At 45.6% G+C, this 16,924-nt stretch overlaps 1 protein-coding gene across 1 annotated transcript in view; it reads left to right on the top strand.

Moving 5' to 3' along the window:
• The window catches only part of NOS1AP (nitric oxide synthase 1 adaptor protein), a 315,689-nt gene that overhangs the window by 72,570 nt on the left and 226,195 nt on the right, over positions 1-16,924 (top strand). Inside the window, 1 exon segment of the mRNA NM_001435327.1 lies at positions 9,686-9,757. Coding sequence (NP_001422256.1) covers positions 9,686-9,757 — 72 coding nt within the window.

Below are 16,924 nucleotides of genomic sequence, written 5' to 3'. Positions count from 1 at the left end.
CATCCTCCCCTTAACTCCATTCCCTTTTTTTTAAATGGCTGCACCTGCAGCATATGGACGTTCCCAGGCTAGGGGTTGAATTGGAGCTGCAGCTGAAGCTTACGTCACAGTCATGGCACAGCCAGATCTGAGCTGCATCTGCACCTACACAGCAGCTTGTGGCAATGCCAGATCCTTAACCCACTGAGCAAGGTCAGGGATTGAACCTGCATCCTCACAGACACTATGTGGAGTTCTTAACCCACTGAGCCACAAGTGGAGCTCCCTCCCTTCCATTTTGGATCACCTTGTTTTATGCACAATTGTTAGTCTAAGAGAATCCAAGAGGGCATTATTGTAAAGTGACAAATTTGGCATCTTCAAGTCTTGTTGGCCTACAAAGCAAGAGGTTTGATATAAAGAACATCATCTTTTTATATGATATTTTAAAAACTTTACTTTGACCTTCATTATCTAATTTTGTTTCTTGTGACAGCCTTGACTTAGAGGCAGTACAGATACTAGCTATATAGCCTGTGGATGAATCAGGCTCGGAGAGTTGAAATACTTAGAATTTAGCAGGTATAGAGTGTTGGTGCTGGGAGGCCCCTCTCTAATGTCATCCTGAGGTCTTCTCATCACTGTGCTTCTTCAGTTTCCTGGTCCTCTCCAATAGTGGAGTAATTTTTTCCTTCCTTCAGTGTCACTGCTCCATTTTCATAATGAACATCTTCAGTCCCATCCCCAAAAGCATTCAGTGAATCAGCGATGATCTCCCTTTTTCTACAAATCTTCATTCCCTGCAATTTTTCATTGGTTTGTTTTTGACCCCTTAATCATTCTGGTATCTGCACACAGGCTTCCTTGTCCAGCTCAATTTGAGTTTAATGTTGTGAACCAGGCCTTGTTGGAGCACTGGCGTATGTTCGCCCGGACTGCTTATTTCCTACTGTAATTTTGGTGCGTCAGTGCAGGGTAGGGAAACCCACTTTGGTTCTGATTCTGCCACTGACAAACTATATCCTGTTCTCTTTGAGCCTCAGGTTTTCCTTCTGTAAATTGAAGTGTTAGGTCAAATGACCTTTAAGGCCAATTAAGCACTGCAGTTGGGTCTGACCTTCCTATGATTTCATCATGTTCCGTGTTGATTGCTCCATTCCTGGCTTACCTGGTGGCTTTACTGGAGATGATTTCATCATCATGGAACGTCAGTGTTTCTCTTTGCCTCTCACCATGCCTTGGGCTTCCCCCTTTTCCTTTTTTTTCCTAAGGCAAATAACCTGCTGCCACGTAAGCATCCCAGGTGAGTGAGTGGGGTGGAAAACGCTCCCTGATCAGAATGTAGCCCTAGTAGCCTCTGCTCCACACTTGCATCTAATGCAACCCAGAGATCTTAACTGCCGAGCTAAAGGCTTTCATTCAAGAGCTAATAGTTGGAAGACCTGAACAGGCTTTCTGTCCTAACTGCTTTTTTCTTTCCTCTTTGCTGTATCAGTCAGAGGCTTCATAATAAGAAAAATAATCAAGCCAATCCATCTAAGCTTTTGCTTATGGAGACTAAAAGAACCCAAAGAGGCAGCCTCTCCGTGGGCACATTGGATGGTTCGGTCTTACCCTCTGTGTGTTTTAGAGAATCGCAGGGCATTAGCTGCATAAAGACAAGTCACCACAATTATTTATTTTGCACCCAGCCCCTTAATGTTGAGGAGCAGGAAGGATTCTGCTGTGATCTCTGGCACATTCATCGGCCCCCGCTGAGCCCCTGATCAATAGTGACACAGTTACATCAGATGGCCTTCAAATAGTACTTCCTTTTTCAGATGGGCTGGAAGAGAGAGGAAGAAATATAAGTGCCTCATTCCTCTTAGACTACAAATAAATAAAGATGTGGTGTGCAGCTGCATTTCAAGCATTTTGGAAGCTTTTCTGGTGTGTGAGTGTTGGGGCGGTTCGGGAGAGAAGAGGGGAGAGGAAAACCTGCACTGAGGCCTCTGTCTTGTTGCAGGCGGGGGTAAGGACCCCAGTAAAACTTCTAGGTTCCCGTTCCCTGTTCTGCTCACCTCTGCACCTGGAGAGCAGACTTCAGAAGTGGGGAGTGGGGAACCCTCGAGGCCACTTTTCTCTTTTTCATCCCCTCCCCCCAGAGCATTTAGTAGAAGGTCATTGGCTGAGTGTGTGCCCTGGAATCTGGGGCCACTGCTGCCGCTGCAGTTAATGCTGCTTTGTTTCATGCTAAATGAGGCGAGAACTTTCACCCAGGTCACATTCATAATCCCGCTCAGCAGGACGCTCAGCTGTGCACCAAGAGCAGTTTCTGCAGGCCAGGAAGAACTGGAGCAGTTGTGCTGGCTTGGAGTGGGGAGAATGGGATTTTTGACTCCAGTTCTGCCCTGAACTGTGTCCTTGGGCAAGTCATGGAACTTCTGTGGGTGGCAGTTGCCTCTCACTCATTCAGTAGATAACTTGAGTCTTACTCTGCCAGGCAGGCCCTGTTCTAAGGACTGGAAATGCAGGAATATGAGGGCAAGGTCCCAGACCTCAGGGAGCTTCCATCTGTTGGGGAGGGCAGATAGTGACCATGCAAATGAGGCAAACCCCTAAGTGCAAATCACTGTGTTAAATACTGGGAAGGAAACAAGGCAGTCTGAGAAAGAGTAACTTTAGATGGAATCATAATGGCGAACATTTATTAAGCGCTGGCAGGATACCCAGCTGTGCTAAATGCTTTTCATATGTTCTTCCTTAATCTTTCTTTTGCGACATAACCTTGGACATGATTCCTAAGGTTTCTTCTGGGTTTGAAATTGCTTGCTCCTATGATACCAAGGTTTTAGCAGGTATCAGGACAGAGGATTGGTTAAGGAACTAACTCAGATGGGCACATCACAGGTGGTAAATTCTAGATATAAGCAGAATATCAGATTTCCTACTGCTCGTGTGTATTTTCTGAGAGAGGACACAGTGTGGCCGGAAGACCTGAAGGGTTTGAGAAGGTAGGCAGGGTGACGGAATGGAAGCCAAGCCAGGTTTGGGACCTGAAGGGAGAGCTTTGATAAGGATGCAGGCAGCAAGAAGGGTCCAGGAGGGAGGAGAACACGCCCCTCTTCTGCCATCTGCTGACTGCTTTGGGTTGCGTTGTCCACCTCTGTAATAAGAGGGTTGTCTTCTTGAACCTCATTTGGAAATGCTTTGGGCTGAGGCTGTGGAACTGAGAAGTTTCCAGAGAGAAGATGTGAGCTGGGAATCCCAAGATCCCAGGACCTTTACATTGTGCCCATTTATGAAGGCCCTGTCCATTTACCCCAGGAGAGTGTGACGCTGTGGTCTTTCCCCGGGCCTTGCCTGCATTAGCCAGTCAGTGAGGTTCTAATTGTGCCATGACATGAGATCCTGCTCTCTGAAGAGTATATTTTTGTTCTTAAAGAGTTGACGTGACTGATCTTGAATCCTAAATCTACCTCCTGAGCCGAGCAGCTGCCACCGTCTGCTGGACTTCTCAGAGTCTCACGCACGTGTGCAGTTTGGGGGTTACTGAAGACCTGGGTGGGGTTTATACATGATTTGGGATCTCCCTTTCTGCCAGGGATTCCTGCTCACTTTCAGGCTTCTCTGGCTATTCCAGTTTCTGGGGACCATCTCCCCAGGCCATCTGAATGAGCATTTTGGCCCAAGTTCCAGCCAGCCTGTGTTGCACTTGGGCGATTGTGCTGTTGGGCAGAACTGTGCAAACCAGGTCTTACCTAGTGCAGTCCTCTCCTGAAGGGTAGATTCCAGTCTCTGCCTGCTTTTGGTCTCTCTCCAGTGCCTTCAAAGTTATTTTTATTATTTCAGTTAATGGACTTTGTTTTTCAGAGAGGTTTTAGGGTTACAGAAAATTGAGTAGCAAGGACATAGTGCCCATATACCCCCTCACCCCCCCTCACGTTCCCCTATGATTAACATCTTGCACTAGTGTGTGCCCTGGAATCTGGGGTTGATTTGTGGTAGTGCATTTGTTACAATTGATGAGCCAAATATTGATAAATTATTATTAAGTAATGTCCATGGTTTATATGTATCCATAGTTCATTCTTTGTACATTTTAAGCAGTTATTATTTTTTTAAATAACTTGTCCAGAGTTTATTGGAGGCCTAGTCTGAGGATACTCATTTCTTCATCATTATCACAAGCTGAATCATCTGATGCATTTCTTTTTGATTCATGCATGAGCTTTGCCCTGGTCTCTGGACGCACGTGACAGAAACCTTGTAAATAAAGGGAGCCCCCTGAGGAGGGTGAGGGCAGAAAGCCTAACAAGTTGTTGGGTGGCGAGGGTATTCATGACTGTGTTAAGCTGTTAAGTCTTGCTGCTTTGAGTGTTGGGATTCGTGTAACCAGGAAACACTACAGTTTAGTTTATCACTGTCTTTAGAGGTTCATCTCCAGAAAATAGGGTGGAAATAAGAAAATGAAAAAACCAAAACAAAAAACCCTCCAAAACCCCCCAACTTCATGAGGTATTAATTTACCACCAAGACTGAGGTTGTCCGGAAACTTAGAGCGAATATCGGAAGTCCTTTGGTTAACCTTATTTGCAGTTAACTCCTGCTTGTCTGGAAGATGTAGCCACAGATAGAACGGACACAGATGATCTCCTCTCTTGCTTACTCAGTGTAATTTACATCTGCCTTCTAGTTTTTTTTTTTTTCTTTCTAGATGGTAATAAAAAAGAAGCAGGCTCTGATATTTTAAAATTTCTTTACCTTATTCCCCCTTTAAGCTCTCTGGTAGATATTCTGAATAGAGGCTCTGTGGCATTTCATAGTAGGGATTCCTAGAAGACAGACACAGAAGTCCTAAGTCTTACCAAGTGCCAGGTGATTAAAAATCCACCAACAGAAAGGTTGGATAAGCCAGGAATTGCTTGTGCTACAATAAGAACTTCTGGCTTAGGTCCATTTCAGATACTGGGTAAAAGTCAGGAAAGTTTATGGAATCACAATGGAGTGGGATGGTTGACTGGAAAAAGCAGGCTGATGCCTGTGATGCTGGAACACCAGGCAGGCTCTAGGGCTTGAGGCCTCTTTGTCTGCCCCTTCTCAGAGTAGAGATTCTCCCATGAGCACTTGGGTTCATCCTTGGATATGCTAGTCAGGTATGTTTTGAGTACCTCCTATGTGCCTGGACCTCAACTAGGCATGGTCAACCAGTATGAATAAAACATGTACCTAGCCACATGCTATAAAAGAACTGTAGGGAGTTATGGGATTCAGTCATATAAGCACCTCACCTTCCCTAGAGGTCAGCAAAAGGAGCTCAAAGTGGCGGTACAGATCCATGGGATTGGGGAGAGAAGTGGTTAGAAGAAGAGCATCCTTACACAGGGAAGAGGATGTGAGAAGATTTGATGTGTTTGAGGACCATCTGAATAATGCAGAGGCCAGGAGTGCAAGAAGAAACTGCATCATGTGGGCTGTGTCGGCCAGGCCGAGGGTTTGGTCGTCTTTAGAGCAGTTGGAAGCAAGCAGAGGGTTCCTAAGCCAGAGAGGTACCACAATCTGATTTGTATTTGAAAGAGATCACTGATAGCCTAGGGAAGAGTGGTTTGGAGGGGGCCAGGGTGGGGACAGTCGAGAAACCAGTGAGGAGGTCTTTGTGTAGATTAGGGGAGAGAGAAAGGTTTTCTGGGATCAGGTAGTGGAAGCATCTCTGGAAAGGTGGAAGAGAGAGGATTGATAGGTCAGGTTGCCGATTAGCTCTGATGGCTAAGGGAGAGGCACATTCAGGGATGACTCCCTGGTTGCAGGCTTGAGTACTTGATGGATGGACTGGGGGCTGTTAATCATAATGAGAAAGGCAAAGGGAGGAGCATGACCTGGAGGGTAGAGGGGAAGAAAGCAGGAGTTCCCATTCTGGAAATTATTCCTCTGATTCCCAGATCTTGAGTCAACCCACCTCTGTTGTCCCAGGAGCCCCCTGGATCCCAGTGTCCTGCAAAAGAGGCAGATGAAGGGGGTGCCATGTCTGAATGATAACATGTTCATCCTGTGTCAGCCTTTGACTGAAGGCAGGGCATTAGTTTTGACCCATTCCTGTAGAAGGTGACAGAAGCCTGGGTGTCTGAAGGTTGTTAGTTAAGCAGGTGGATGAGGATCAGGCCTGGGAGCCAGTTTTCCAATCTTGGAGGTGCTGGCGCTAGGTTCAGTTTGCCAGGGAAATGATGATGAGCTTAACCATTGAAGTGGAATGGTTGGAAGAAGCACCTGGAAGGTGGGTCTGGTCTCAGGCTGTGTCTTAAACTTTGCCCTAAATGGAGCCTCAGGATGGACTGAAGTTAGTTGTGGAGCTGCTGATGGTGAGTTATCGAGCTACTCTTTTTGTTGTGAGGTTAGACAGGTACACAATGGCAGTAATCACTTATCATACCCTATAGTTTTACCCTGAGGGGTGGGCTTTCTGACCCCTCCCTGGCTTCTCTGTGGCTTTGCTTTTTGATTGATGGTTAGTGTGGATATTTAGCTTTTGAACCCTCCTTTGTGTTTCCTTTTTAGTGGTTAGGTCCTCACCTACAGCGTATGGAAATTCCCAGGCTAAGGGTTGAATTGGAGCTGCCATTACGGGCCTACACCTCAGCCATAACACAGGATCTGAGCAGTGTATGTGACCTAGGCCACAGCTCAGAGCAATGTCAGATCCTTAACATACTGAGCAAGGCCAGGGATTGAACCCACATCCGCATGGATACTAGTCGGGTTCTTAACCCACTGAGCCACATCAAAAACTTCCAAGCTTCCTTTTGATTTCCTTGAATAACCTTCAGGTACAGCTCTGGTCGAGATGATAGACTGCTCCAGACTCATTCTCAGATTTGGATTTTATCACATGATGGGAAGGAAGATGAGTGAGTGTGTGGTGTGAATATGAGTGGGATGTGTTAGTGTGGGATGACTGTGTGCATGCTTTGTGTGGGGTGTGTGAGATGAGTGTGTATGCGGGAGGGGAGTGACTTGTATGACGTGTGAAGTGTGTGAGCATGTGTGCATGTAGGTGTGTGGTGCATGCGTGCACAATACCAGCTTGGCTGATGGCGTGCAGGGGACACTGATAGGGTGAATATGTTAGGTGTCCTTACATGAGCGCCTTCATGTGCAGAATGCTGCTCCCTTGTTAGGAAGCCTTGTCCAAAGCTAGGAAGCCACCTCTCTGCTCTCTCTGTGTTGCTTCCATTCTCTCTGTACCCTGACTGCTTTGGGAGACCCAGTTTAGCAGCACCCCTTCCTGAGGAGGGATGGGGATAGGTCCCCTCTGGGTATTTGCATTTGGGCCCACTTGTGGATGTTACCGAGTAGCAAGCCCTTGCCTGGGGTCACAGGGGTCAGTGTGGGAGGACCGTACAGTCCCCCAGGTTCACCTGTCACAGGTGACCTTGCTCGGACTCGAGGTCCTGGCTCTCATGTGGTGGCAGAGGGAACACAAACCCTGAAGGCGTGATTGCTAGATCAGTGCTGACTGCTCAGAGTTCAGGGCAGGAGCCATCAGGCGTGCAGCATTTGGGAGAGGGAGCATGGAAACTGCCCCCGGCTGGGGGTGGTACTTCGAAGTTGGTCAGTCACAAACCAGGCCTTGCGTCATTCCTGGCTGTGTGGGTCACTGACATGCTGACAGACTGTGGGGCCTCAGCAGAGCTCAGAGGGGAGAAATGCCAGCCATGGTTAAACTGACAGTATGCTTAGAGCCTTTGGTTGAGGGGGCTGTTTACTTGGCTGTGGTGAGGCTGTCCATTGGGTCCGGATTGCAGTGTGCTCCCTGCTTACTATGGGCTGCTTGGAATCGCCGTCTTCAGTGCATTGCACAAACTGACTGGATCGATCATAGGGGAAATCCTTTCCCAGTATTTTGTTTTTGAAAACCTCCTCACTGGGGCCAGCCTTAGTTCCCAATTTTATGAAGAACCTTCTGTTCCTGAAACCACAGGAAATATGTTTCCTGCAGAAATGACTCTCTTGCTCTTATCTTCAGTTAATGCAATCTTTGGTTGGGTAGACTTTTAAATTACCCTGGGGCTGTTAATTTCTAGGCTATCCCCTGGGCTATTTTATATAATGTTTGTGTAAAAAGAGAAGGCAAATCCCAGTTGGTCAGTGTGGAATGGGATGGGGTCTTTGAAGGAACTCCAATAGTATGTGCTTAATAAGTGTTGGGTTGTCCTCTTTGCTTGTTTCATCCTGCTAAGTAATGATATCTAGAAATTATCTATAAATTGTATCCAGCCATCCCACTTGTAGGAATGCAGCCTTAAGGGCTTTGGATGATCTCGAAGGTGTATAGATGAAGTGGTTTGTGGCGAAAGATGTCCAAGTTAAACTTAAATTCAAAAAATCAGGGAGTTCCCGTCGTGGCGCAGTGGTTAACAAATCTGACTAGGAACCGTAAGGTTGCGGGTTCGATCCCTGGCCTTGCTCAGTGGGTTAAGGATCCGGCGTTGCCGTGAGCTGTGGTGTAGGTTGCAGACGCGGCTCGGATCCCGCGTTGGTGTGGCTCTGGCGTAGGCCAGTGGCTACAGCTCCGATTCGACCCCTAGCCTGGGAACCTCCATATGCTGCGGGAGCGGCCCTAGAAATGGCAAAAAAGCCAAAAAAAAAGAAAAAAAAAATCGGGTTGCAGAACAATGTAAGTAGTGTGAACCTTTTTACATAAGAGACATTTCCCTGTCTATGAATATATATGTCCATCAATATACAAAAAGTGATGTACGTTGGACAGTGGGGCACTTTATTCTTTTGCTCTGTATATTTCTGCATTATTTGAAATAGTATCCAGCAAGAAATTATTCATATATTAAACAACGTACAGGTCATTTGGTTTTGAAAATAACTAAAAAGTCTAATCAGGTTAAAAGTTTTAATACCTAACCAGTTTATTCCTTTCCTCCATTTCGGAAATTACTCATGTGTGAGGTCTCAATAACATCCAGGGCTTACTTAGTGAAGTTCCATTAATTAAAAAAGAATTATGTATTCTTTTTTTATTCTTTGGGGCTGCTTTAATATGTGCAAAGCCTATTTCTCTAGGAGATTTATCCCTTATTTCATTTAATCTTTACCAAAATCCCATTTTCCAGATGAGGAAACTGAGACAAAGACAAAATAACTACTTGCCACAAAAGGTAGTGGTGGGAGATTCTTCCTGCCCAAGTCTTTCTGGTTCAGAAACCTGCTTGTTTAAACATAGTGCTTGGCTGCATCTCTAAGAACAAGATGAAAAAGGAAGCTGTCTCTTGTTTTGCTTATTTTATTTTATTTTTTGTCTTTTCTAGGGCCGTACCCATGGCATATGGAGGTTCCCATGCTGAGGGTCTAATCAGAGCTGAAGTCACCAGTCTACACCAGAGCCACAGCAATGCCAGATCTGAGCCGCATCTGTGACCTACACCACAGCTCACGGCAACGCTGGATCCTTAACCACTGAGTGAGGCCAGGCATCGAACCCACAACCTCGAGGTTCCTAGTCAGATTCATTAACCACTGAGCCATTAAACTCCTTCTTGTTTTGCTTTTTATAAAGTTAGAAGTAGTTTCTAAACACAGCATCCTTTTGGCTCTTAATTTCCTCATCCATAAAATGCAAAGATGAACTGGCTGACCTCGAAAGGTCTTTCTAGCATAATAGTCCATTAGTGACACTTGCCATCCCTATTCTCAACGAATGTTTGCTTCTTCCCCACAGTATGTAGGAAGCCTGGATGTGCCGAGGCCCAACAGCAGAGTGGAGATCGTGGCTGCCATGCGCAGGATCCGGGTGAGTGACTGGAGGTGGGGCTGTGTGAGCTGGAACTCCAGCATCCTACCTGCTTACCCTTTTGGAAGGTACTGGAGATGCCGACATGGATAGCTGCATCCTTTGCGAACTCCAGACCCATCTCCTTACACTGTCCAGGGAAGCAATTCTGAGTTAGGTGGTTGATCAAGGTTAAAACGGATATGACGGTTGGAGGGCTACCACCCTCCCTGTCTTGTGACCTGCTGCTTCTCAAGCTGAGACACATGTTACCCTTGAGGATGTGAGAGAGACTTGGTGAAGTATCTGTTTTTATCCAAGGATTTTAGGGAAAAGGTTTAGGAATTAGCTGATAATTGGCTTAAAGCATTTAAAAAGTAAAAGCATTTTGTGGCACATGAAGATTTACTTACATTTCTAAGAACAAATGTGGAATTTGAGCAAAATTTCTTTAGTTGGTTGCTTTAGGTTCTAGATGTGTGTGCATTTTCCTCCACCGTTTCAGATACTCTTCAAGAGTTTGGTCAACTTTCCAACCCATTGCTTTCTGAGTCTGGTATGTAGAACAGCGATTAAATAAAAATTAAGTTGTCTTCTGATCACGGTGCAGGAATTTGCCCATGTGCTCTGTTATGAAACAAGAAGTTAGATTTGTGCATTTCAGAGGTGGGGTTGGGATTGGTCAAATGAGTTGTCATGACTTTTGGAGAGAATTGGTGTTGGAGGTGGCTGGATTGGTCATCCTGGATGCAGCTTGGTTTGGTCTCTTTGTCTTCTAGAAGAATCTACTCACCTCAGGGGAAAACATATAGCAGTTGTTGGGAGCTTCATGTTTCTTTTTGCTAATTTTACTTTCAGTCAATTCATCTGAGCAACAGAAATCTCAATTCGGTGGCAGCAATTTGGGGAAGAAAATTAGTATGTTTGCTTTTGTTTCTCTAAGCAGTTCATCAGTGTAATAAAATAATCTTTTCATTGCTTTGGCCTTCCCAGTCCTTCAGCGTTCTTTATTGTTAAGTTGAATTTGTTGAAACTAGTATTAAATACAACAATACTCTTTTTCATGGACATAGGAATGATTCACTTCAAAGCACTTTCATGTGAGTTCATTTAATGTAACCAGCTGTGAAGTGGGGGGTCATGTTACCCTCATTTTCTAGATTAAAGTTAGACTCAGTCACAGGAGTCTAGACATGGTAGGCATGGGGCCTGATTGCAGCTCTCCACTTGGTCTTGGGAAGACATGCAAAATGCATCGCCCCTTTGGCTTCAGGCCTGGCATTCAGTACTCCCAGGCCTCTTCTCTTCCTCACCTTCCCACTCGGAGAGAAAGCACCAGGGCCTCAGCTGGGCTGTTGCCCTTGAATGGGTTGCTGCTCTCACCACAGTTGTCACCATTGCTGCTGTGATAAGGACTGGACCTGGAGCTGGCCTGTCCTTGGGGTTTCTACCAAAAAAGTCACTTTCTAATTCATACTTGACTAAGACAGGGAATATGTTGTTGCTAATATCACTGTCATTATTAGACATATCTTTATTAATAATAGCAGCTATTAATCATAGGAGCTGCTATTCAGCATTTACTATGTGATAGGTGCTTTATTAGGCCCTTTCATATTGATAAAATGGTTTCTTTTTCTTTCTTTTTTTTTTTTTTGTTGTCTTTTTGGGGCCATACCTGTGGCACATGGGGTTCCCAGGCTAGGGGTCGAATTGGAGCTGTAGCTGCCAGCCTACACCACAGCCACAGCAACGCCAGATCTGAGCTACACTGGTGACCTACACCATAGCTCACGGCAATGCTGGATCCTTAACCCACTGAGCGAGGCCAGGGGTCAAACCTGCAACCTCATGGTTCCTAGTTGGATTCGTTTCCACTGCGCCACAACAGGAAATCTATATTGGTATCATGTTATTTATTGTTTGCAACTACTCTAGCTGAGGTGAGGGTATTATTGTTAACATTTTGTAGATGAGAAAACGGAAGTCTGGAGTGCTCAGTAATTAATTCTAGATCAAACTGGTGTCAGGAGTTGGAGCGGGATTCACACTTTTCTAATTTGGGTGATGACCCCAGCTGGACAACCTAAAGGCTGGGGCGTGGAACTTGCACAGGGGGGCATTCAGTGTCAGAAATAGAACTTTGTAGAAGGAGCAGAAGTATAGGAAAACATCGCCTCAAAGCAACGGAGGATCAGGGTGTGTGGTGGGGCTGGCCATGCTTGGGATCTGGAGCGCTTTGGGGCTGGAGTAGGGCCTCTGTCTCCTTTTCCCTCATCACCTGTCAGCCTGATGGCCATGTGCCAGTGGCTCTGTTCCTTATGACCTGCTTCCAGTGCTTAATGAGCAGCTCATTAAGTTAGAGGGAGAAATTAATTGGCCAGAAAGCTGTTTGGTCTGGCTGTCCAGTCATTTGTTTAGTCTGGCCACCAATAAGAACTCTGAGTGTGTGTTTTACCCTGAACCCCCCAATTCACTGCTTGGTTCAGGCTGCTATTTTCTTTTCTTCTCTCCCTTTCAAAAGCTGTTTAGGCGGTAATTACAGTTGTCAAGAACTAGGGCATGGGATTTCTGGGTAAAGGACTGTTCCTGACTTTGTCCTTTTGTGTTGAACGTTGACAGGCTAACGTCAGATAGGACATAGCGGAGTTTGGTTCCTGGATTCACAGAGCAGCGGCTCTTCTCCTCTCTGAGAGATGCAGTTACCATGAGGATCACGGGGCCTTAGGTCTGTGAAACATGTCATGCCTCACCAGGCCCTCTAGACGTCAGTTTCCCCCCAGTCCTCTCTGGAGCCCTGTACAGGACAGTGGGTATAGCAGTGCAGATGGCCTCTGTTTCACAGAGAGGGAAGGACTCAAGAGTGAGGGACCCGCCTGAGGGGGGCCAGATTCACCTTCTGAGTTGGGGCTGCAGCAGGTGTATGGATTCCTGTGCCTGCCCCAGGACCACACCCAGGGTGTTGACTCTGAGCTAAATATATCATCCGTTGATTTGACTGATGTTTTTCCTCTTTTCCTCTGCCTATTTCTCACTGGTTCTCTCACCGTACAGATTTTCTTTTAAAGTTTATATTATCTATCTTTGGCATCTTTTTCCTTTTTTTTTTTTTTTTTTAGTGTGCTTTCAAAGATTTTTTTTTTCTCCCCAGTGGCTGATAACACATCATATATTTAACTGTTTAAAAGTGTATAACTCAGTGGTTTGAAGTCTATTTACATGATTGGGTAAAAGATCACTCTAAAATGTTATCTTGCAAAACTGATACTCTGTATCGATTACATGCTAATTCTCCCACCCTCTTCCCCCAGCCCTTGGCCACCATCTTTACATTTTCTGTTTCTATGATTTTGATTACTCAAAACTTCATCTGTGTGGAATCATACTGTATTTGCCATCCTGTGTCTGGCTTATTTCACTTAGTATATCTTTAAGATTCATCCGCATCGTTGCAGGTGACAGGATTCTTCCTTTTTAAAGGCTGCGTAGTATTCAATTGAATGTATATAACGCATTTTCTTTACCAGCGTATCTGTTGAACACTTGGGTTTCCTTCTCCTTTTGGCCATTGTGAATAAATACTGCAGTGAATGTGGATATGCAAACACTTCTTGGAGATCCTGTTTTGAATTCCTGTGGCCACATGCTCAGAAGTGGGATTGCTGGATTATGTGGTAATTCTTTTTCAAAATGTTTTGAGGAAACTCCATACGGTTTTCCATAATGGTTGCACCATTTTTATTCCCCCAACTCTGTATAAGGGTTTCGAGATTTTTTTTTCTCTGTAACATGTGCATCTTCTCAGGTGCTGGCCCTTTCAAGAAATGAGTTTTCTTTTCCTGGCAAGGAATCTGTTGGAGGGAGCACTTGCAGTGTTTCTGAGTGGTCTCAGGGAGCAGGACCTGCATTCATAGTGGATTGCTGGATTACTCGTTGTCACAGGGGACTCCTGGCTGGGTCACCGTGTGCCAGGGTGTGTGAGTTCATTACACTGGATTCTGAGAACTAGATTTTGGGTTGTGAATGGTTGTAGCTGCAGCGTTAGCACAATTGTCATGGTATGAATTTGGCACATAAGTGGATGGATTCATCAGGACTTCTTGGAAGGCCTCTTCTGAATTTCACACCTTCACCTTCTGCTTCTCTAACATTCCAAGTAGAACCACTTCTGGCCCTGCCCTGGTCACTCAGGGTTCCTCTGCTTGGAGACACAGCTTGTTGGTCAGGCTCTGGTGATCAGCATTGGCCTGCTCCCAGGGCAGCATGTTTGGAGGCTGCTTAGAGTGGGGACTGCTCAGGTGAGAGCCCGAACCCTGGGAGATGGTGGAGGAAGAAGCGAGGAGCAGGCAAGCCAGCCTGCTTGGCCGTGGAAGAGTGTTGAGTGCTTCCTTTTGCCCCTTGACTAGTGGTTATTATTCATGTATATTTATTACTTGGACATTTGCAGCTTTAAACACGCTTTCACATACATGATTTCATTTGGTCAGCCCAGAGCCTTCTCATTTGTTACTCCCGCCTGACATGAGGTGGGACAGGGAGGAAGGAATGGAAAACCTGGCTCTCCAGCTATGTCAACCAGCATAATGTATGTGTGCTCATTCATTTCCTCACTCACTTATTCGTTAGATATTTACGGAACACCCTAGGCTGTGCCGATGTTTCAGTATTCTGTTGGGTGCTGATATTCAGCAGTGGACGAGCCAGGCACATGACTAATGATAGAGTGTTAAAAAAATGGTAAGAAGCTAAGTATGTAACTGGGAGATGCAACCCAATTTGAGGGAGACAGGAAAGGCCTGTGGGTTACTGAGGGATGGAGTCAGTGATCAGTAGATAGGGCAGCCAGGTGGCCCCTGAAATGAAGGTATTGTGGCTCAGGGAGGACTTGCAGCTCCTGGAGGGAGGTGACCACATCACATCATACTGTCTTTGAACTCCAGCTGCCTAACTTAGTGCCTGACCGTTAATACACACTCAGTAGTGTTTTTGGAATGAATGACTTCAGTGGTCCCCCCCTCCCCCCAATAAAATGTACTAGCTCACACCCAGTCTGTTGTGTACTTCACACACACAGAATCATAGTGATTATAATTGCAGTTTATCAGTGTGTCCGTCGGAGTTTTACAGAGGCCCAAGATCACACAGGAGGAAGCCCCAGGACTTCCGATGCCCAGCCCAGCATACTTTCCACTGCTGTAGAGGAATAGGCCAATGGAAATTGCACGTTTTTTTTTTTTTTTTTTTTTTTTTTTTTTTTTTTTTTTGCTTCCTTGTTTTCTTTGGAGAGCTTCTAGGAACTTTCATTGATTGGGAGTTGGGATGAATTTTGTGAGGCTCTGCTCGTCACACTGAGTTCAGTGAACTGCAGCCCTAGGTAGCAGTAGTTCTGGGATCTGCCCCACTGCTCTGTTTTTTGTTAGTTTCTTTATTCAGGATTTGCCACTTTTCCCAAGGTTGAGAGAGGCACCTTTAGCTGGCACTGTTGACTCACAAAGACCCTGGTCTGTTCCTTTGTTTGTCTTACCCCCCCCTTTTTTTTAGGGCCACACCCATGGCATATGGAGGTTCCCACGCTAGGCGTCTAACTGGAGCTACAGCTGCTGGCCTATGCCACAGCAATGCCAGATCCGAGTTGCGTCTATGACCTACATCACAGCTCATGGCAACACTGAATCCTTAACCCACTGAGCGAGGCCAGGGATCGAACCCGCCACTTCATGGTTCCTAGTGGGATTCGTTTCCGCTGTGCCACAATGGGAACTCCTGTTTGTCTTACACTTAAGAAATCTTTAGTTAATCTTATTTTCTGTTGCTACTGAAACAAATGACCACAAACTTGCTGGTTTAAAAGAATGCAGGGTTATCTTATAGTGCTAGAGGTTAGAAGTTTGAAATGAGTCTTATGGGGCTAAAATAAAAATGGGTCAGCAGGGCTGTGTTCCTTCTGGAGGCTTGAGGGGAGAATCTGTCCCTTGCCTTTTCCAGCTTCTAGAGGTGCCTGCATCCCTTGGCTTATGGCCTCTTCTCTCTGAACTCTGACTCTCTTGTCACATCTCCTTCTTTGACTCTGACACTCTTGCCTCCCTCTTGTAAGGACCCCTGTGATTACACTGGGGTTATAGATAAACCAGGATAATCTTCCCATTTCACAATTCTTAATCTCATCTGTGAAACCCTTTTGCCGTGTGAGGTAACATGGTCACAGGTTCCAGGCATTAGGGCGTGGGCACGTGTGGAAGCCCTTCATTCCACTTACCATACCTGCCTTGTTTGTTGTCTACCCAAAAGGCTAAGCCAAGTTCTGGAGGCCAGACCAAACCAGCAGGCCCTCTTATTCCAGACCAAATCTTTGCCCACTCCATACCACTGCCTGGTGTTGGGTTGACCCACCTGTTCTCCTCTGATTCCCATGACGGTCTTGGCAGGAAGATGAAGAGATAGCCCCCAAAGCACTGGCTGATTATACAGCTCTTTGTCTACCAAGGATTCAGAGGTCTAAGAAGATGCCAGCTGGATGAGGAAAACAAGAGAAAAGAGAATATGACTTTTTTTTTCTTCTAAAGTTACACAGCTTAGAACAATTCACAGAGTTCAGAGAAGTTATGTGTGAACCCACGGTGGGTCTGACACATTGGGGTCGCTTGCTTGGAGGTTATGGCTAAAAATTGAAGGGTGGCTGGTAATACTGAAATCAGCCTGCTGGCCTTGCTGTATGAACAGGTGAATTTGGCAGCCAAATATTTGGTATGATTTTTAAGTCCTTTGTTCCCAAATAGTAACACCAGTCCCCATCATTGCACTTATTAGCTTCCTCAGGAAGGTAGCACTATGTAGTCAAAAGAGCTCTCAATGACAAATAATGATAGTTGGACTCAAGTCTCCTTGACCTCAAGTGGAATCTTGTTGAGGTTTCTGATTGCTGTGAATTTCCGTCTCCTTGTTTATAAAGGGAAAGGATGCTGCTGCTTGTTCTCTCCGGTACTGTTGTTGAGTCTGGGATAATGCATGAAAAAATACTTCATAATCCAGAAAGGGCTATTTATATTCACCAGTATAACTTTTATACCTTCCTCTGGGTTTCAAAGCACTTCATAAATTGCAGATAAATACCCTGAGAGGTATTGAGCTGCTTCATCGAGCTCCTTTTAATAGCCAGAATCTTCCTCCAGATTTCAGGGCAAATATTAC

This window comes from Sus scrofa, chromosome 4 (genome assembly GCF_054392235.1).
Source record: "Sus scrofa isolate SSC_HxYL_T2T_F1_AM1 chromosome 4, Sscrofa_HxYL_maternal_Yorkshire_Landrace_v2.0, whole genome shotgun sequence".
NCBI lineage: Eukaryota > Metazoa > Chordata > Mammalia > Artiodactyla > Suidae > Sus > Sus scrofa.
This window is presented reverse-complemented; position numbering and strand designations above follow the sequence as displayed.